General features: G+C 37.7%; 1 protein-coding gene across 6 annotated transcripts in view; it reads right to left on the minus strand.

Moving 5' to 3' along the window:
• OXR1 (oxidation resistance 1) overlaps positions 1-22,157 on the minus strand; it is a 306,299-nt gene that overhangs the window by 118,515 nt on the left and 165,627 nt on the right. The window contains exon 1 of one of the 6 annotated variants that reach the window (XM_039853670.1): positions 15,374-15,621. The exons of the other annotated variants lie outside the window; for them this stretch is intronic. Coding sequence (XP_039709604.1) covers positions 15,374-15,386 — 13 coding nt within the window. The 5' untranslated portion in view covers positions 15,387-15,621. Of the gene's footprint in view, positions 1-15,373; positions 15,622-22,157 lie in introns of those variants that run through there. 6 annotated transcript variants of the gene reach the window in all.

The raw sequence follows: 22,157 nt of genomic DNA on the forward strand, positions 1-22,157 counted from the left end.
AGTGAAGGCACAAATAAGTGAAGGAAGGAAAGCAGGTGATGGTTAGGAGGCTATGCCTACAGTCCAGACAAGGGCCCCAAAAGCTTGAACTTGGATAGCACCAGTGAGGAAGACTACTTGAGAGGGGGCTGAGGAGTAAAGGGGGCAAGTGACTCAGTGCTCACATCTGTGTGACAGAAAGAGCGGTGCTGCCTTGGAAGCCAGAGGGACGGCCCGAGTCAAAAACGGTCGTTTGAATTCTGGAGATGTTCTTGGGAACACACAGAATGTTAGGGAGGCATTGTCCAGTTTGGGCTGGATGTGTGAGACTTTGAAGCTGGACAGGAAGGTGAGCACTCAAGGTCCTCTTCGGGGGACCCAGACACATGTAGGTGAGCTGATACCACAGCGGAAAATATCTTCAAGGAAGGAAGAAGCGTAGAGAGGGAAAGAAGAGGAAAGCTGGAGACCATGTGTACTGAGGTCAGATGTAACAATCCTGTTCTTTATTTTTCAGCTTTAAAGGCTGAGTGCCAAGACTACTGTTTGTAAAGGCATTGAAAAGCATTGTGGGGAGGGCTCTACACTCATCTGGTTTCTGGGACATTGGTCAGTTGGGATCTTCTTACCTAAACAACAAAAAACATTCAGAGAGGGTTTCTTTCTGGGTGGGTAGAGGGTTGAATTGCAAAAACTAACATTACCAACATTCCCTGTGTGTTTACTCAGTGGCAAGTACTCTAGTGTGGTGGGCAGAATGACAGAGTGCCTCTGCCCCAACCCCCACAACTTATGAATATGTCATGTTGCATGGCAAAAAGGGAATTAAAGGTGCAGATGGAATTACAGTTGTGAATCAGTTGGTCTTGAGATGGGAAATTATCCTGGTGGGCTCAGTGTAATCACAATGGTCCTCATAGGGAGGAGAAGGAGACAGGAGAGTCAGTGTCTGAGCGATGCCATATGAGAGAGATTTGACCAGCATTGCTGGCTTTGAAGATGGGAGGGGGCCGCAAGCCAAGAGTCGTATCTAGAAACCTCTAGAAGCCTCTAGAAGCTAGAAAAGTGGAGGGCGGTGGGAAGGAGGATCCTTCCCTAGAGCCTCTGGAAAAGAGTACAGCCCTACTCAAATATTGACTTTAGCCCAGGGAGATGCATTTTGGACTTCAGACCGTCAGAACTATAAAATAAATAAGTAAATCTGTGCTATTTTAAGGTACTTACTCTTTGGTAATCCGTTACAACTGCAACAGGAAACTAACACATCTCTGGTAAATATATACCACACCTGAGGCCAGACTTATTATTATTCCCATTTTATAAAAAATAGAAATGGAGGATTAGAAAAGTCATATCCTGATCTGATACCGAATCCCATACTTTTGACCACTATTTTCTCCCCCGCCAGTTCCTCCAAAATGCCAACAGAGGAGGTTCCAGTCATCACCCTTCTTTCTTAGAAAATTTCTCAACATAGTTCTACTCATCTAAAGATACCTGTGTCATGGTATAAGGGGCAAGAATGGATCATAATCACACGTAGTAAAAACAATATGCTTGTCTTCTTGTTAGGATGACTAATTAATTTGTATTGCTTGCTTTCAGCAAGGAAAGTGAAAAGGGCTTTGTCACAAATAACTAATTGCCATTCCTTGAAGCTTAGTGTTTATGTTGTTCCCATCTACATAAGAAGTAGGATATATCTGACTTGAGGCTTTTAGCAATGGCCCTGTTCACAACATTAAAACCTAGCTATTTCTGTCCTGGATCCTCCCCTATGGAATGTGGTTGGGTCAATTAGGGCAGGCCATTAGGCAAGCCTAGGCTGAGTCTTGCTGGAGAAGAAGAATATTTGACCTGTAAAAATAGACCTCAAACAGAAACCAAATCAGTAATGCAGGAAGCAAGTCATGCCCTATCCTTACGTTTCAATTCCTCTAGTTTTAATTTTGATAAGTAATTTCTTTAAAAAAATTTTAGTTTTCAAGTACAAAATATTACAGATTTTTTATCTTTATGAATTATACAGTAAACTCTTCTAAAAGCTTGACTTTCCCAGTGAAATCGTTTTCCTCACATGCCTTCAGTACAAAGGAATGATTCTGCCCTAGTGCAAATTAGAAGTCTCAGGGTCTCACCTTCTTCAATTTGTAAGATTTCAAGAAATCTAAGCTGAAGAGAGCATTATGTAGCGTCTGACCTATTAACTGATTGTAATCTGATGTGGCTTTTTACCCAGAATCAAGTCCTTTGTGAAAGGAGATGTGTCAATCATATGCATACGCGTGTGCACAGGCCACATAAATACATCATTCACATGCTTGTGCACATACATAAGCAGTCTGAATAATTTCTGAAACGCTTCCCTGTTGGTATAACCTTTAGGCATATTACATATTACACAAACTCTCTATGAGAGTTTATGGCAACAACTCTATGAGAACAAAAAAACTACTTACATAACAATTATCAAAATGAAGACATGTCTTGTGTCAATGCAAACAGCTGTACAAACATTAGTTAATCGGCTGTGTACTGGAAGGCAGTTTTAGTCAACAAAACTCTTCCTGTTTCCTCTTTGTCCCAAGTTTAAAATCATTCAACCCAACACTTAGTAAAGCAGTGAAGTTTTGTTACTGCATAAATTTCTGCATCTGTCCACAGAAAAGAAATGGATGAGCTCGAAAGCAGGGATTGCTCGTGCCGCAAGTCTTAATAAGAGTGATTCCCACAGAATTTTACAGAACGCTAAAAACAAATATTGTCTCTAATTTGTAAGATAAGAACAATGCTGTATGTGACAGGGAATAGATGGTGACAACTAAGAGCTGTTTGTGAAATTCACGTACATCTGCCGATTTGTCCAACAAATTACACATTTTGTGTTTATGATACTAAACCACGAATAGAAGGGACAATTTTGTACTCTATCCCCACTAATAGCAATGGCCTTCTCCTAACACAGCTGTATTTTCCTGCTCTGCAGCTCTTGGCTATTAACAGCCTATGTTTTTCAAATAACTTGGCAGTCCATGAGTATGGAACACAACAAACTTTATAGGCAGACAATAAATTTGGGAAGGAAAGGATAGGAGTCCACATATTTATCTTGTTTTACATGGTCACTTTTTACCAGCATGCAGTAATGGTGGAAGTGGACTTTTCCTCCCTGCCCGTGAACGAGCCCACAGGCGTAATGGGAACGAGGCAGATCCAATAAAGGCAGCAAACAGAACTTCGAGTGTGGTATTCGGATTCTCTATAACGTGCCACAATTAGAATTCAATACACACTTGAGTATTTTTGGAAATGGGGTCTGTGGCCTGTTATGAGAACCCAAGTCAGAGGAGACTAGTATAGTTCTTGAATTCTTAAAGGGAAATGACGCCTCTATTCGAATGGAGAATGTACTGATATGACTGGTTGTTAATAAAGCCAAAAGTGAGTTCTGTGCATGCTCCTTCATCAGAGTCCAGGGACCAGGGGTCTTTAATAATTTTAAAGGAAGGGTTGCAACTTAAGGTCCACAGGCCACACTTGGCTTTTACACAGAAGAGTATGGTTTTGTCTATAAGTTTCACAAATTTTTAAAAATTAATTGCCCACACTTAAAGAACAAGATTTGCATAAAAATCCAGAATGCCGACCTCCACTGAAAACTGTGGGCAGGCATTTCTGTAGGGCAGCGGCTTCCTGGAGTCAACTGGGAGCTGCCTGTTTGAACCAGCAGGTGCTTTCCAGTTTCAGACTCTCCAGCTGGCCACCTCCTCTCCCGAGCAGTACTTTCCCCTGAAGGCACAGGGGGCTGTGTAATGATGGAGCACTTTTTGATGAACAAGAGATCAGTTCTGGTTCATTTGTGCCAACTCTGCTATTTGTGTTTCATGGGTCTGTTCTGACTCTTAGCAGCGATGCAAGTCAGTCCATTTTCACCAGTGTCACCTTGGGCTCCAAATTCCATGCCCCGTGTCACCCCTGGCTGGCATCCTTTTGTATTTTAAGTACAAATGATTTTTATTCTTTTTAATTACACCTGCTCTTAGAAGAGGGTTTGAACTCATTCACACTGAAGTCAGAAAGATGGATGAGAACTTTCAGATGTCTCTAAGCAAGAGATATGACGCAAATAAATAATAAAGTTCTTAAAATGAAATAGACATAGGAAGCAGCAGTTAAGAGTGGGGCACGAAAGAGTTTTCTAAGATTTCTGTGGGAGCCGACGTCATTCTCCACTTAACAAAGAGGACAACCCCCAGCTTTGCTGGTTTCAGGACCACTTTTACAAACTGCCAGATGAATTAGATGATGAATGAATGTAATTCTGAATTAATTTAAAAGATGTCAAGACTTCCTCTTACACAGTAACAGAGGAGGTACTGACACGTCCATTAGAGATTTACTTTTTGGAGAAAAAAAGAAGAAACTAGCCCTCAAAATAGACAGAGCCACATGTCCTATAAACTGCCAGTTAAGAGAAAAAATTAAATCTTCAAATTTAATAGACACTTTGTTTTACTTCTCCTGTTTCAGGTTGAGATATGGCGGCTATTCAGTGAGGTTTGGTAGGACCCTGACTCCATTCCTTTCTGCATACATCCTTGGAAAATGACAAAGTATACTCTAAACCTATGTTTTGTATCTTATTTTCCACAACCTGACTTGGTTAAATCAGAATAGATCAAACTGTGTCAATCAAGCACCCACCATGTCTATGCTCCTGTGCTACGTGTTAGGTGCTGGTGGTATCTCGGATGCAAAGATGAGTGTAATTAATTCTTGGCCCAGTAATCTATATGATACTTTTATGCCAACTAGACCAAAAGAAAAAAGAAAAAAGAAGCCCTCTGGGCCGATGCAGCCCTGTGTCACTGGGCACAGTTTTGGTGAGCAGAGCTCAGGTTGGATTACAGCCACAGATCATGGGCTTGGTTGGGTGCTTCTGTGAAAAGGGTCAACATGCACCCTCATACATAGTGGGCTTGCAAGTCCTACTCCTTGATCTCAATATTAGAATCTAACAGTCATGAGGCGGGTAGAGGTTAACACAGGAAATATGCTTGAAATACTACCGAATTCAAAGACTGGAATTATCATACAGTTGAGTGATCTGGAAAAGCTTCACAAAAGAAATCTTAAAAGAGATTTTAAGATTTTAAGGCTGCAACAGAAAGGAGGAAAGGGTTCAAGAGAGAGATTCAAGATAGAGGAAAACATTTGAAAAGGAACAGGGCAGGGGAATATGGGGGCACGCTTAGAAAACACGACGAGTTTCAGGACCGCTAGGGCTTAAGGCGTGTTTATAAAAATGATGGAAATGGGTGGTAAGACTCTGACAATATGGATTCTGCTTTTAATTCAGCAGCCACTGCCTCAAGTATTCTGCAGTAAGAGCTAATGATAAAGGTAACAGTTAACAATTCTTGAATACTAACTGTACATCAGGCATTTTGTTAAGCTCTTGGCATGAATTACCTCATTTAACTCTCATGACAATCCTACAAAATGCGTACTGTTATCTCCATTTCATGAATTAGAAAACGAGCTTTGGAAGGTTGATGTCCCCTTCGCTGTGTAAGTCAGGAAACGGGAGAGCTGGGGCCAAGCCCTTTTATGATTCCAAGGGCTCTAAGCAAAGTGTTCTTTTCCTTTGACAAGTCAGGATGCTGCTGTGGTAACAGTGTTTAAAGTGAAAGCAAATGGAGAAACAAGAATAGAAAGACTTATTGGAATGTTCAGGTGGGAGGCCATGAGGACTTGAAAGGCAGTGGGGATGGAAAGGAGAAAGCTAATTTGACCGACATTTTAGAGGAAGACTATTTCAGACTATTATTAACTGGCTGTTCAGGAGACAGCACTGAAAACAAAGGTTTAAAGTAGGGTCATCAGCAGAGCGGCAATGCTACAAAGAAGGGGGTTCCAGGGACCGTTGAGCTTGATGGGCCAAAGGGATGTTCAGGGAGCATGAGGGATGGAGCGCTAGCAGCCGTGCTGATGATGGAAGCCATGCTCAGGACGGCAGAACAGAAAGACAGAGAATGATGACTCATGGACACTGAGCTGCCTACCTCTGGCCATTCTGCACGATATAAAGGCCTAATTTGTCTAAATACTGTAGTTGGGTCTACACCAGCTCAACATACTTCCTTTCTGATATGGATACCAAATATATTTTCACTGAAATAATGGAAAATTTAGTTCTGATAGTCCTAATTGTTTTCATTGATATCCACAACTTATGGCAACAGGCTGAGGATTCCCTGCCACTTCACTATAGTGCTGCTGCTCCATTCATGGAACAAAAGGTTTTGTTCTCTCATAAAGTGCTAATCCAGAAAAAGTTGACATGAAGGAGGTAAGGAGTTTTAGAACAATTTACGCAGTTTGGGCAAGGAGGAAGTTTTTCAACTAAAGGGAACTTGGAAGTATTTAAAAATAAAAGCACGCTATCTTATCACTTAGGGACCAAAAAAGGGCTTTATGTTTAGATACGTGAGAGTTGGTCTTCATATGTTCCTAAAAAGAGGTATCAAAAGAAATCTATTGCTAACTATACGATGTGGGATTCTGGATTTTGTAAGGATCAAGCTAAAGACATGGCAGTTTAGTTGGGTACAAATCCAAACCCACTCCCCAATGTGTCACATGAGAAAGAAAAGTGGAGGGAGCCTCCGGTTGCATGTGATAGCACGACACGTGATTACGGGAGATCATTGTTCCGATGCTGGATGAGATTTAGAGTAGTCTGCCCAGTGCTGGGAGCCGCACCCTGTGACAAACCAGAGAACATCGCAAAGCAACCGGGCCGATGGCTGCGGTGAGAGGAACAGCTGGAGAGCTAGGAATGCGAGGCCTGCAGAAGGGGAAGCTCGGGTGGGACAGAGGTCACTGTTTTTCTAACTAGCTGCCTTTTACCAACTCTTGTCCTCCTATAATGTGTTTTCTCTTCAATATCCAGAGTCGTCTCTTATATCAGGAATAAGGTTAAAACTGATTAATTCTCCAAGGGCTTCTTGTAATTTAGAATAAAATCCAATGTCCTCTGCATGAGCCAACCTCTGTTGCTGTCCCTGAATGCTCCTCTAATACGGCCACACGGGTCTCTGCAGGTAGTGGGTACATACGTTTGACAAGCTTGGGTCTGTTTTTTCTCATACCCGACACTTCAAATTCACATCCACTTCCGGGGCTTCACATGCGCTCTTCCTTCTGCCTGGGATGCTGGTCCCTATATCTTCCAAAGCTTGGCTTCTTCTCTTCATCTTACTATCATCTCCCCAGAGAGGCTGGGCCCTAATCACTTCTGGAGTCACAGTGGTTTTGTTTCAAACCTTGGTTCTACTTCTTAGGATCAGCCTGGCATTGTCTTACTATCTTCATCTGGAAGGTAAAGTAGCTACTTGAGAGTTGCTGTGAGAATCGCTGAGGCAATTCACGGAAAGAACTCTGACCACTGCCTTTAACTTTCTGTTCTTATAGTGACTCAAAATATTAGTCACTGTCAAATATTATTATGTAGTACACCTATCATAACTTTAATTTATTCATTGATATTTTTCTTATTCATTGGCTATTTACTCATATAAGAATAGGAGTTTTATCAGTGCAGAGATCTTGGTTTTCACTTCTCCATTTTGAGTGCTTCTAACAGCACCAGGCATCCGATAAATAAGCTGTTGGCTTTTAATTTAATACGGCAAAGCAGGAAGAAGTGACTTTTCAGTAGTCTAATCCAGAATCTTCCACTATTTGTGTCGCCTTGGTCTTTTTCAGGGTCTCAGTTTCCTCATTAATATGTTCCTATAATATAGGATAGTTTGCTAACTTTATAAGGGTACATGTAAAAAAGCAAAATTACATATCAGGCAGCAGGGGGCAGCAGTGTGCCAAAAATGTATCTCTCTAATGCCCAGGTGTCCTCTCATTTCCGGAGAACTGACAACTTTTATTTAAATATTCCATCAAGTCATTACATCCTGTGAGATAAAGGAAAAACTGATATCCTCAGAGAAATAAAATGTAAACTGTCTTTTATTTCTGTAAAAATGGAGCTTTTAATTCAAAGATCAAGGAAAACTTATTCGTGCCTTCTAGTTTTCTCTCCAACTACGAGGAAGCAGTTAGTCATGGGACCCATAAGAATTTAATTTAAGGATTCAGGTGGTGGTAGTAATACTTCCAGTTTCACTGTTTATTAATTATATGACCATGGGAATGTTGGGAATAAGTAGCAAAAGGTTATTTATCTATAATAATACCATTTAACCAACCCTGTGAGTAAAACACCAAACAGCTAGAGGTTAACTAATCAGCCTAAAATCATGCAGATGAGACACACAAGCCCTGAAAGGAAGCTTTTAAACTATTGTATCGTATTACGATAAATTGCTGGCTTAAAAGTAAATGAAGAATTATATAAATTTCTTGAAAATAAATGAAAACCAAGAAGCAAGGCTTGAAAAATTAAACAAGAGTTTCAGTATTCAGTTAACCTAATACCTGGCAGAGCCACCAAAAGTAACTCCATATAGTTTGGGAATCCTTTTGAGACGCTGAATTTCCACACCATCATGCTGCTCTCTTTATTGTTTATATTAGAACACAGTTCAGCTGGCTTTATCTTCATGGGCCTATAATTCTGAGTAATTGCTTATCTAAATTTATATCTTTCCCTTCCCTGTTCTCAAGCATTCTAGTACTGTTTTTCTTTTCCCTAGTTCAAAAATAATGGTTTAAATATTAACATTTCCACCTAGATATGTGCCAGTAAAGGACAAACGTACAAACAGAGAGGTTTCAAGAAGAGAGAGAGAGAAGAAAAGCCAGGTTGTGGAGTTTATCTAGACACAGCAGAGGCCACACATGTGCATACACATCAAACAGAAGCACACTGATTATTCGTCGGCCTGCTTGGACTTCTGTGAGTTTAGCCTATTATTTGAGAACATTCATTATTCAAAGACCATCTTAAAACAACAACCATAACTAAAATTCCGTTGTATTTTCAAATGTAACCATACAGTCATGATAAGCAAGCTTTCCAGAGATATTTATGACCATGAACTTCAAGTAGACCTATAGTGCTGCTTGGCTTTTGGGCTGTATTTTCCTAGTTATGCACTCTCCCACTCCCCTAGAAGATGATTTCACACCATTTCCTCTTTTCTAATAGGCTCCTCCCCTATCCATATTCTCGGCTGATGATCTTGCTACCTTCTTTAGTGAAAAGGAAAAGCATTCAGAGGACTTCCACAGACGCTCAGTACCGCATCGACCCACCTACCAACATCTGCACACACCCACTGGCCTTCTCATCTGCTCTTGTCTTAAGCTCATTTATCCCTGCTCCTCTCTCACCTCTTCAGAGACAATCCTTCTGAAATTCTCCACTCTCTTCTACGTCATCAAACCTTCCCTCTCTACTAGATTACTCTCGTCCACATAAAAAATATTATTTCTCCTTTCTTAAAAAAAGCCTTCTCTTGACCCAATTTACCCAACATAAATAGCTCTTCTTCCTCTTCTGCAACTCTACGCAGAAAAACTCCTTGAAACTTTCTATATTCAGTTTCAAATTCCTCCCCTCCTATGCTTTCTCTTGAATCCACTCAGATTGGTCTTGCAGGTCGACCACTGCTCTGTTCTTGTTAAAGTTATCAATTATCGACACCTCGATAAAACCCATGGTCATCTTAGTTCTCATTTGACACATTGACCTTTACCTCCTTCTTCATACACTTTCTCCACTGGCTTCCTGGACACCATGATCTCCTGGTTTTCCTCCTTCTCCATCGGTTGTTCCTTCTGCCAGATCTTCTCCTCAACACTGGAATCTCTAGGACTCAGTTCTCAGTCATCTTTTGATGCTCACTCTTTTAGTGAACTCATCTATAGTTTTTGTTATCATCTATATGTTGAAAACTTCCAAATTACTATTTCCAGCACAATTCCCCTCCACCCTGAATTCCAGATTTGTATAGCCAATTTGCTTATTCTATATCTCCTCTTGGAGGCCTAGTTAATATCTCAGTATGTTCAGAAATAAACTTCTGAATTCCTTACAAACCTGTTCCACCCTCATCTTCCCCATTTTACATTCACTTACCTTGGCCAAAAGCCTTGGAGGATTACTTGACACCATATTTTGTTTTTATTTCCTTTTTATGCTCTCACACCCACTTCCTATCCATCAGGAAAATCCGTTGCCTCTACATTTAAAATATATCTGGAACATAACCACTTTTCACTGCCTCCATCACTGCCATCTTCGTTTGAGCCGCCATTATTTCTCACCTGAATCACAGCAATACCTACCTAACTGGTCTCTCTACTTCCACTCTTGCTGGTCCAACAGTCTGTTCTCCACTTTCCAATATAATGAAGCTTTCAAACTATAAGTCATATCTTGTCGCTTCTCTGCTTAAAATCATTAATCGCTCCTCATTTCATTCTGAGCAAGAGCTGCGGTCCTATCATCCAGAATAAAAGCTTCTAAGATGCCATATGATCTGGCTTCCATTGTCTCCCCAAACTCATCTCCTTGCTCACTCCTTTCCAATCACACTTCCTGAAACATAAAGAAAGCCCCCGCCTCAGGGTCACTCTTTCCTTCTTCCTGGAATTCTATTTCCCCAGGTATCAGCATTGCTAAGCCCTCACCTCCTAAAAGTCTTTGCCCATTTTCGCCATCTTCCCAGTAAGGCCTACCCTTACTACCATTAAAGAGAACTGCAACACACTCTTTCCCTGGCACTCCTGATCCCCTTCACCTGGCTGGATATAGTCTTTACTCATTAGGACTTATCACTTAATTTTACTAGGCAATTTACTTATTTATGATGTTCATTCTTTATTTTCTGCCTTTCTCTACTGATATTTAAGCTCCATTCCCTTCCCTTTCCACTCCCCAGAGCCAATCCTGAACTCTTTCCATGCGGACCTGCTTCAGCCTGGACTGCGGTCAACCTTGGTTGAGCTCAGTGGAATTGCCCTTCGGGAGATCCCCTCCCCTTCCCTCTTATCTCCTGCTTCTTGGATTCCATAACATTTTCCTTCTTGTTTTATTTTCGTATGTTCTTGGGTAAGAAAGGAGGCATACACGGAGTTTTAAAAATGAGCACGCTATGAAAAAGGCTTTATTCTACGCTTAGGTATTATTTATAATTTTAGTAAAATTTTTGGTAGGGAATAATTTACCATTAGAATTTTGAAGGCAAACTCCACTCATTGCCTTCTCAGCTTCTAGTGTTGCTGTAGACAAGTCCTACACTGTTCTGGTTTTTGATCCATTGAATAAATACGCTCTCCTGAAGATTTCAGGATCTTTTCTCTGTCGCCAGTTCCATGATAGTATGGCTAGGTGTGGGTCTATTTGTATTCATTGTTCTTGATGAGATCTCTCACTTACAAACTCATGTCCTTCAGTTCTGGGGATCCTTTGTGAGTTTTTGCTCTGACTTTACTCTGTTTCTTCTTCGATATCTCTGGAATTTCTGTTCTGATGACGCACTTCCATGACTGGCCCTCTAATTTTCATATTTATCCTTCTCTTATTTTCATCCCTTTCTCTTATTATTATACTTTTGAAATTTCCTTCAAAGATTTTACTAGGTTTTTCACTTATTCAACATATATTTATTCTCTTAGAGCTTTTATTTATTTATTTTTTTGTTTCTGTAACAATCTATTCTGGTTTCCTGCTGAGAATATTAATAATGCTATTAGAAGTTTTTCTTTTTTTCCTGATATTTTCTGTTCCTTCCAATTTTTTTTTTGTGTGTCTTCGGTTTGGTCAATGTTCTCACATTAGCAGCTTTCTTAATTTAAGAGTGCTTAAATTAAAGAATATATCTCAATAGCTTTCCTATTTAAGGGTGGCACACTATAAAAGCTGATTGGCAGCGAGGCTTGTCAGCTGTGGTCTCCACTGTCAGACCCTCTGAGGGAGCTGATTCCTAGGAGAATTCTTTCTGTCAATAACTTTAGGTCTTTTCTCATGGGTCAATCCACTTTGTAGACAGACTTTTTTATTCCTACCTTTATTCCTACATTATGAAATAATCAATATCCTGAGCTATCTTTTGGGAAATTCTGCACTGTGAATCTGGTGCTTCTTAGCTTTTCCCACTGTTACCTTAATTTTCTTGGGTCATTTAAGCCATCTGCTTTCCTGCTTCCAAAATATCGTTGCTGTTATTTCCTCTTAAAGTATTCTGTCCTTTTGCCCTATGTCTCTTTCTTTATAAAAATTCACTTTACTGTCATTTTAGTTGAGTATCGAAATGGAAGAGACCTTTATGGTTGTATTTAATCTGCCATCTTTAACTGGAAGTCTCGCTTCCAGTCATGATTTTAAGATGTTTGAAATGCGTAGAGGAATTTAATTTACTACATCCATAGATGTTATTTGTTAGTTATGAGTCGTTTAAGTGCTTAGAAAGTATTGGCTTATTACATTTTAAATTTGCCTCATTACTCATTTACAGTGTTTGTTAAAAATCACATAGAGATCACTTTTTAAAAGTGATTTGTTTAAAATTTGTTTAAAATCACTTGTAAGTATAGGCTGAAATATTTTTAAAAGTTTATTTAACTAAAATTGTAAATAAAAGTAAATTTCAGGGAAACCTAATTTGTTAAATTTATGACTTAATAAAATCAAGTAAAAATATTTGTGAAAAAAAACCCCAAAAACCTAGACTTATGAATTGTGCTTAAATCTTGAGGGAAAACAGTGTTTTCTAATTAATAATCAGCTCATAGAAGTTATATGCTTAACTACAAGTAACTTTAAATAGTCTTTTTCACAAAGAACAACCTCTCCTCCTAACTAAAACATGGAGAACATTATGCTGAGGGAAAGAAGCCAGATGCAGAAGAGTAAATACTGCTCGATCCTACATACACAAGGAATCTAAAATAGTCAAACTCATAGTGGCAGAGGAGAGAATGGTAGTTACCAGTGGCTTGGCAGTGGTGGCAGGTGGTGGGAAGAGAGAAGAATCAGTCAAAGAGTATGGCTTTAGTTATGCAAGACGAATAAACCCTAGAGATTCATTGGTCAACATAATTTCTATAGTTAACAATAGTATGTTGATACTAAAAAATTTCATAAGAGCATAGATCGTATATTAAGTGTTCTTATTAAAAATAAGTAAAAAGGGTGGGAGAAATTTTTGGAAGTGATAGATGTTTATGGTATAGATTTTGATCATGGTTTCTTGGGTCCATACTTATCTCCAAACTCATCAAGCTCTATGCATTAAATACACACAGGCTTTTATATGTCAACCACACCTCAATAAAGTGTTCTTTTTTAATCTTATGGGAATAAGTTTAAAAAAATAGTATAACTATGTCATGTCATAGAAGAATAGAAGCATAGAAAGTATGCAAGTGGAGCTTTGTTTCACTTTTGGCTGAGGACTCCAAGACTGAAAACTGTGGAGTGGGTATCCAATATCTCCACATCCTAAAAGTGATGCTAAGAGACTATAACACTGACCAGCATTTACCCATCATACACCTTAAAGGTATAAAACAGTTGACATGGAAGATGCCAAGAGAGAATTTCTTTGGAGAAAGTGGGCAGTATATTGTGCTCCTACGCTCACCCTCACATGGTTTGGGGAGAAGGTTAGGGAGAGATTCCTCCTCATTTCAAGGCAAGTAAGAGTCTTCAAAGGGACTCTAAGGGGACCTGGCTGCAGCCCACTGGCCAATCAAAAAGGAGGCATAGCAAAGCAGTCTATTCTTTGGAAACCAGATACCCTTGTAGGTAATCAGCATGATGCCATAGTAGCTAATTCCCTGTATGGTTTAAAAAGGGGTCTCAGGTAAAAGAAACCTAGTGAGTGAAAGAAAAGCCTAGAAGACATCCGAGGGGCAGGCAGTTTGGAGTAATTGTATACAGACATCCTTGGTCCAAGTTCTATAGAACTCCGTGGATAAATTCTACTACCTGAAAAAAGTATTGAAACAAAGTCAGTCAAAGAGCTTGTTGGCTCTTGTTAGTGCCCAGCAGAAAAGGGTGCCCCCTTGTTATTTCATTGGCAAAATACTTTTCTAGACTAGAAAGAAATAAAATAGTGAACATTATTCATCGTCTCCAACTATTACTAAAAAGGCCCCTAGAAAAGTCAAAGGTCTCTAATTTTCTCTTTTCAATCCTAATTTTCTCTAAGAATGATCCAATTTGTTTCATGACCACTTTGTGACTAAGTCCATAGACTCATCGAAAGTCTCATTTTATTATAGGGATTCCTTTATAAAATAAGCATGCCGGTCAAGTAATAAGCTTTAGCAGTGATTTTCTAAAAATAAGAAATACAACACTGCTGTTGCTTTATAAGCTTCCTTCCCTATAAATGCGGCATTTTCCCTCTAATTTGGTTATTATTAAGCTTTACTCATAAAGTCAATAAGTAATTTGGCTCTTTAAGATTAGCAAAGGCTAAGCTTAAATGTAAGAGATCTCTATTTTTATTTAAAAACAAAAGTATTCTCCATGGTTGAACACTTACCACCAAGAAGAAATTATAGTAAGTTCTACAATGGCAGAGATATTTTGGTTTTGACAGATATGTCCATAAATTTTGTATGCTAGATAACCATAACACCACATAAACCTGGGAAAGAAAATTTCATTGTTCCCAGGTGTGCTATTTTTAGCTGTCACACAGAACAAGTGCCTTGTGCTTAGCTTATTATTAACTTTTATTCTTATATATCCACATAACCTTGTCTTACCTAAGAGGTCTTTATTCATTTTATTTCTCTCCAAGTGAGCTATCCTGAGTTTTGACTAATATTTGTTTTTCTATACATGAGTATCTTGCTGTGTTTCTTATCAATTATTTTCATAAAGTATCTGATAGCATTAGAAAATTTATCTGCCATTGCCTAGAAAATGTCAAATATTCTGATTTTTGCCATACTCGCAATTCTTTTGAGAATCTATCGTCATCTTATAGTAAATAAATATGACATTAAACGTGTTATAATTTCATGTTATTCATTTGGTGTCATATTTAGAGTGAAAAAACTAATTAAATGAGAAATGAAAACAAGAAAAATAAAAAAATATTAATGGAAATAAGATAAACATTTTAAAGAGTATTTTTTAAAACTCATACCATAGAATCAAAATATTATAGATGGCTAACATAACTAGGGCTCTTAAAGTCAAAGGCTGGCAATTTCTGGTACTTAACACCACAGAAGAGACGTTATACAAATATCCAAACCCACCGTTATTTGCATAAGAATCTACCATTTGGTTAATTTCCATGCTTCAGCAGCAGGACTCTGCCTTCCCCAACTAATGATTGACATTTCAAGTAAATGAGAAATAAAAAAAAAAAAAAAAAAATAGAAAGGCCTGATTTCAGAAACTTACTTCTCAGCTTCATGGGATACTGGGCATGTTTCCTTGTAGTTCAGCCTCCTGCAGCAGTGGGTTGGTGAGTGCTCTTTCAAACATACTTGCTATTTCTGGGGGTTTATTTCCATCCTGAATTCTAAATCTCTAAGTACACGGTGTCTTTGAATAGCACCGTTTTTTCTTCCATCTTTAGCAGACTGTTGAAGTGAGAAGTCTACACCTTCCCACTTGTTTCCCTCTGACTAATTTTAAGAAGCTTTTAGAGCTTGGTAGCCAAAAGAATGAAGAAACAAATATGTGTTTTAGGTTCGAAAGAGCAAGTTATTCATTTACTCAAGGAATGTTCTGGGAAGTATTCAGCTTCTGAAATGAAACACACTTTAAAGGCTGGAAAACATTTAAATATGTTGGCCCCATATTGTTGCTTACAAGTATTAGCTTCAGTAATATTATATTTTCTGAAATCGAATATATATTGCTTTATCAAAAAAATGAAAAAATATCATAATGTTTTACAGAAAATAACAAATATTGGTGACGATGTGGAGAAATTAGAACCCTGGTGCGCTGCTGGTAGGACTGAAAAATGGTGCAAACACTATGAAAAACAGTTTGGAGGATTCTCAAAAAATTAAAGTTACCATAGGATTCAGCAGTACTATTTCTGATTATATGTCCAAAAGAATTGAGAGCAGGGTCTCAAAGATGTATTAATACACCCATATTCATAACAGCACTATTCACAATAGCCAAGAGGTGGGAGCAACTTAAATGACCATCAGTGAATGGATAGATGAAATGTGGTATATATGTACAATGGAGTATCATTCAGCCTTAAAAAGGAAGGAAATCTTGTCATATGCTACAATATAGATGAACCATGAGAACTTTATGATAAGTAAAATAAACCAGTCACAAAAAGACAAATATTGTGTGCCTCTAGTTATATGAGGTCAACTTCATAGAAACAGAAAATAGAAAGGTGGTTACCAAGGGCTAGGAGGAATAATAAAAGGGAAAAATAAGTTTTATGTGTATAGAGTTTCAGATTTGGAAGATTAAAAAGTTCTGAATATTAAAAAGTATACTCACAACAATATGAATATACTTAACATATTGAACTGTACACTTAAAAATAGTTCAGGTGGTAAAAAAAAAAAGATATAATGCTTGGAAGGATCCTTATTTTGATTATTCACTGCCTATCGTTCTGTGCATTTAAAGTCAAAACTGCTAGTCAGTCACACACAGGAAGAAAATGTTGGTCATCAGTATAAGTTTTCCAAACTAAATCATGGATAATGACTTTATACAGCTAGCTGGAAGTGTATGGTCAGCCAGAATGCACACACTTCTGCTGTAAGCCAAGAATGATAACAGCATCTGAGCAGCTACCACAAGACTAGTGAAACTTTTCAGAGTTTGAACCAATCATCACTACCCTAAACTTCACCAAAGAAATGACTAGTTCAGGAAGGCTAAATTATATAAAATCAAGAATATGTATTATTGGGGTGATTATTTCATAAATTTTATAAATCTCTAACCACTGTTATATACCTGAAAGTAATATAATATTGTATGACACTATAACTGAAAATTTTTTTAAAAAAATGTAAGCATAAAAAAATAATATATAGCACTGTGATTAAGAATACAGGCTCAGAACTCAACTTATCTGAGTTTGAATCCTGACTTCCCTATCTAGAGGCTGTGCGACTTTAGACAAATTGTTTAACCTCTCTAAGCTTTAAGCTTTCTTTCTCTCATCTATATAGTGAAAAAGTTATAATTCCTTTGTGGAATTCTAATGAGAAGTATATCAGATGAGACTATAAATGCTTGCTGTATTGCCAGGCACATAATAAACACTTAAACCTTGGCTATTGTTATAACTTTTTTTTCCCCTTTTTGAAGCTAGAGAACTCAACATTTTGAATGGCAAAATCAATCATACTGTTACTCTATAATTACTTTGATTTTGTAGGTTACTGGGTTTCTTCATATTAAGGTATTAAACGTTCAAATATTAATAGTTTCATTTTTATTATGTTACCTTTAACTACATCACATCTTGTGAAGTAGCAAGAGAGTTCAGCATCGCCCTGAGGTAATGGAAAGAATGCTGAATTTGGAGTAATGATAGGAGGAGTAGGTACGCTGGTGATCACCAGCTATGTTACACTGGGTGCATGTGTATGCTTTATATATTTAAGTAAGTCTCATATGGAAAATTAGATTAATTCCCATTAAAACTGTGAGAGTAAGTTAAATGTGATCAACAGTAAGTAATAAGATCTTTGGAGTCATTTGATAATTAAAATGTTTCATTAGATTAACAATCAAATATACATATATATGATGTATATTATTAGTAACCATTCACTGTAGAGTCATTATCTAGGACAAACAGGTGTTAGCTAATTATGTGCAGGTTGGCCTTCATGGGTGAAAATGTTGTCTTTGTCTCATACATGCACCCAAATTGTAAACTCAGACTCTTAATTGCTTAACCTAGCAACCTGACTTTGGAACAGGCTATTCTAAGATTTCACACGCAAGGCTGAAATAAGATTCTAAATGATTTTATTAATAATGGTTTTTTGCCCTTTTCCACTTATGGAAATAGATGCCACATAAAGATGGAGGGTTTGACAGTTGTGTAAGGGAAGCTATGTCTACTTACTCCTCGCATAATGATTCCTAAGTTAGGAAAATAGTCATTTAGAGATTATATTCAATAGATGATCGACAAAGTTATCAAGTATCATAATTGAGGGATGATAAAAATAATGACTAACATTTGATTGTCTTTTCTGTGCTGGACCCTTCTAAGCAATTCACATGCTTTATTCAAGTTAATCTTCATAATGATTTTTGAGGCAGATATGTTCTATTCAAATTATACTTAACAAAACTGAGGTATATAGAGGTAAAAGTTTCCTAAGGTCACACAACTAGTAATAGATGAATCGAGATTGGATCACAGTCCATCTGACTCTAGAACCAGCAAATGCACCACGAGGCTTTAAACATTCTTCCCTGAACACTCAGAGCTACCCAGAGGTGCGAAAGTCAGTCACCGGCTTCTCCCACTTTGTTTAGGTATTCCTGCTCATTTTGTTTAGCTTGAGGCTGGCAGGCCTGGGAAGCAGCAAGGCTAGGGCTAACTAACCGTGGCCTCAGGTAAGATGAAAGGACAGACAATCAGAAATTTGAGGAGTTTCAAGTGCCAAGGAACCATCATCAAAGGATGTCAGACAGGAAGGAACAGGTTTCAAGTAGTAACTATATAACTAACCACAGCCATGAATAAAAATTTAAAACGAAAGCCAAGCAGTAAGCCAGAGATGTATTCTGGGGCAAGCCAGGAAGCCAGTCGGCTCAACAATTCAATTATCAAAATAGTCATGGCTAGAGACTGGCAAAGGAGGAGAGAGTCAAAAATTTCAAGAGCTAATCGAGGTCAGTTTAAGTCAGCAATTTATTTATGGAATTTATTTCAGGAGGGCTTGGTATATTTTCTTTCTATGCAAGAAAAGGTTGAGATGATTCTTTAGGTGGTAACCCAGGTCAAAGGTGGTATTATACTAGCAGATGAGTTGTGATGATGGCTGGAGCAGGGAGAGGGTCAGTGGGAAGCCTAGGACAAACTTGTTGAGAACAATGCTAACACCATGTAAATACTTTTGAGCTGATAAATATGTAATCAGGTGTTATAAGTATTTTGCTAACTAATGAATTTAATACTGAACTCAGATCCAAGTGGGATGATGAAAATCTACTTTAAAAATTAACGATTGATCGATTTTACAATCACATTAAATTTGTGCTTTTCTTCTTTGTCTTCATATCACATTTTACACACACATACACACACACACACACACACATACACACACACACACATAGAGCATATATAGTAAAATTTTCATTCCTTAAAATGTTGATAAGGAAGCTATGCTGGTGCATGAGAAGAACTATGATTTATATCCCCTAACCATACAGAAGTACATATATGCTATACAGAAGTCATTTCTTTGCAGAGTAAGCAAAGCCCTGAAAGCTTCTGCCAGAGTTACCACATATATATCCACATTAACTTCTAACATTAACTACTAGGAAAATTATTTCTATCAATATAGGTACTTCTGCTTTAGGAAATTATATCGGTCAGTGTAGCCAGGAGACAGAATGGAATTATAGAGAATAGCTTAGGTATAAAGTTGATAACACTAAGTTATCACAAAAATAGCAATTGCAAGAAGCATGTACTAACTCTAGGGCTGGGGAGCAAAAGGAAGTGGTTGGAATCATTAAAGGATAAGAACTAAGAGAAGGCCGATACGGGAATGAAGCCCAGTTGCCAGAGCTAGGAAGAGTCACCAGGCAGACACCGACAGGAATGGCGAGCTGAGAGGAAGGCATGTCTTCTCCCTGTGCCAGCCTTGCAGACGCCCTGTGGTGACCCCTATGGGAACAACCTAACAGTAGCAGCTGGCAAAGCACAAATTTGGTTGCCAGAAAGCCAGCTCCGACATCACAAAGTGGAGCTCAGAAGGGCGGGTTTGGATCTGAGAGACAGTAACTTAAAAACTGGCACTTGTAGAAATATATTCAATGTAACTTATTGTTTAATAAAGGAAACTGTAATTTAATTGTTCTATTGTCTTCTGCAGTAGAGTCTGTGGAACCAAATTTGATCTTTTCCTATTAACTTGGCTATCATGATAAGCACAAATTATTGTATAATTCTTGTATATATAACATCTACAAAAATAATTTATCCTTAAAATTTCCAGAATATTATTTAATAATAAAACTTTAATTCTATTTATTATAGTAATACATATACATATATTAGAAAATTTATAAGATACAGAAAAAAGTAGAGAAAATATCTTAGCACCTTAAACAAATCATAGTTAATATTTTAGTGCATTTATTTCCAAGACATCACTTTCCAATTTTTGAAGTCATATTTGTGATCAATTTCTATGTTCAAAGCTATATCCAGCTTTTTTCTTACTAGAAATGTTATTTTTCTGTGATAGTATACTCCTTGTAAAACTAATATAAAGGAAATTCTTAATACTCTTTAAATAGATCAGCCATAATTTAATTAAACACTTCTGTTACGTGACAACTTTTAAAAACAGAATTTTAGGTGGTTGTTGTGTGTGTTATAAACACCACCAAATCGCTCTCTCTCTCTCTCCCTCTCCCCCCGCCCCTTCTCTCCTTTTTGTCACTCTCAAAGCGACCACTATTTGTTGTTAATGTATCTGATGCTCTTTTCTAACTTTAATCTGCCATGGACTTGGAAATCACATAATCGAATGTGTTAGAACTTTATCTAAATTCATAGTTAATGTGCTTTGAAATGAGAATTTGAAATCTCCCCTCTAAGAAAATTCCATGAGCCTTGGCATAGAAATGAGGCAACATTTATTTTAGCAATTCGATACCCACTTCTTCAAAAAAAAATTCTTGAAGATTCTTGGCTGAATCAAAGTGGTTGGTGTCATTAAATGTACATGTCATTAAATGAGACATACATTCACTTTGTTCCTGCTTTAGTTACTAACACAGTCGGACCTATGATAGTTTATATTTGCATTAAAACAATGGATGGATAAATGACCAAAATAGAATTTAATGTAGTGAAAACATTACATGTGAAAATATACTCAAGCTCATCAGTCTTCAAGGGCATACAAATGTCCTTTGTCACACAAGTAAACGAGACAAATTTATTTAGTTACGACAGTGCTAGTGAGGGTGATGCGAGACTACTAGAACTAGCAGGGGAAATTTTCGGTCTTGTGGAAAGCTATTTTGCAATATAGATTCAGAGTCTTTAAATGCTCTTACTCTTTCATTCAAATTCATTTTAAGACTATATTTAATAATTCGAGATGCAGACATAAACATATGGACACTGATGCTTATAGTAGCATTATTAATACCAACAAAGACTAGAAACTCTAAGCATCTGACATTAGCCACATGTTAAATAAAACATTAAAAATGACATTTAGAATCACATTTCAATGAAGTGAGAAAAATGTATATTATCACGTTAAAGAATGCAAAACTGTGTCTAATTATATAAATATAAAAGTCTCATGGAGCAAAGCCATAAAGGAAATGCACCAAACTCTTGACAAGGCCATCTCTGGCTAATGGAATTATGGTTGATTGTTAACTTCCTTATATTTTTCGAATGTTCAAAAATGTGCATTTTTAAAAATCTGAAACAGTACGTGTTATAATTATTTTAAATGCTGAATTCTATAACCCATGGTAACTGCAGCAGAACATTATTTTCATGTAGAGGAATCTTATATCCTGACTGTTTGTAGTTGGACAACTTGGTACATTCACTGAGAGAAGAAGATATACCTTAGCTTTGGTGGATAGAAAGCAAGCAGCCTCCTTTCTTCAGAGGCTCAATGCCAGAGCCTGATGCTTTTCTCCTTAATATCTGTACTCATCTTCCATAGAAACAGAAGGTTTAACTAGGCACTATGCTGTCCAGCTCTGGGTGTGGCCATGAGACTACTTTCTCGTCAATGAGGAATGAACAGAAGCGATGTGACAACTTTTGGGTCATGATCCTACAAGGAAAGTTCTGTGCCCTTCCCTTTCCCCCTCGTTCACTGGCTGAAATGCAGTGAACTCTAGAGAGGCTATTTAGATCAAGAGATGGGAGTTGAATATTAAGGACACCAGAGAGACTAGGGGTCTCTACCCTTGACATTGAAAAACCTGCCCAGGCCTACTTTACCCTGGGACT

Source organism: Pteropus medius, unplaced genomic scaffold (genome assembly GCF_902729225.1).
Source record: "Pteropus medius unplaced genomic scaffold, Ma_sr-lr_union100, whole genome shotgun sequence".
In the NCBI taxonomy this organism is placed as follows: Eukaryota; Metazoa; Chordata; class Mammalia; order Chiroptera; family Pteropodidae; genus Pteropus; species Pteropus medius.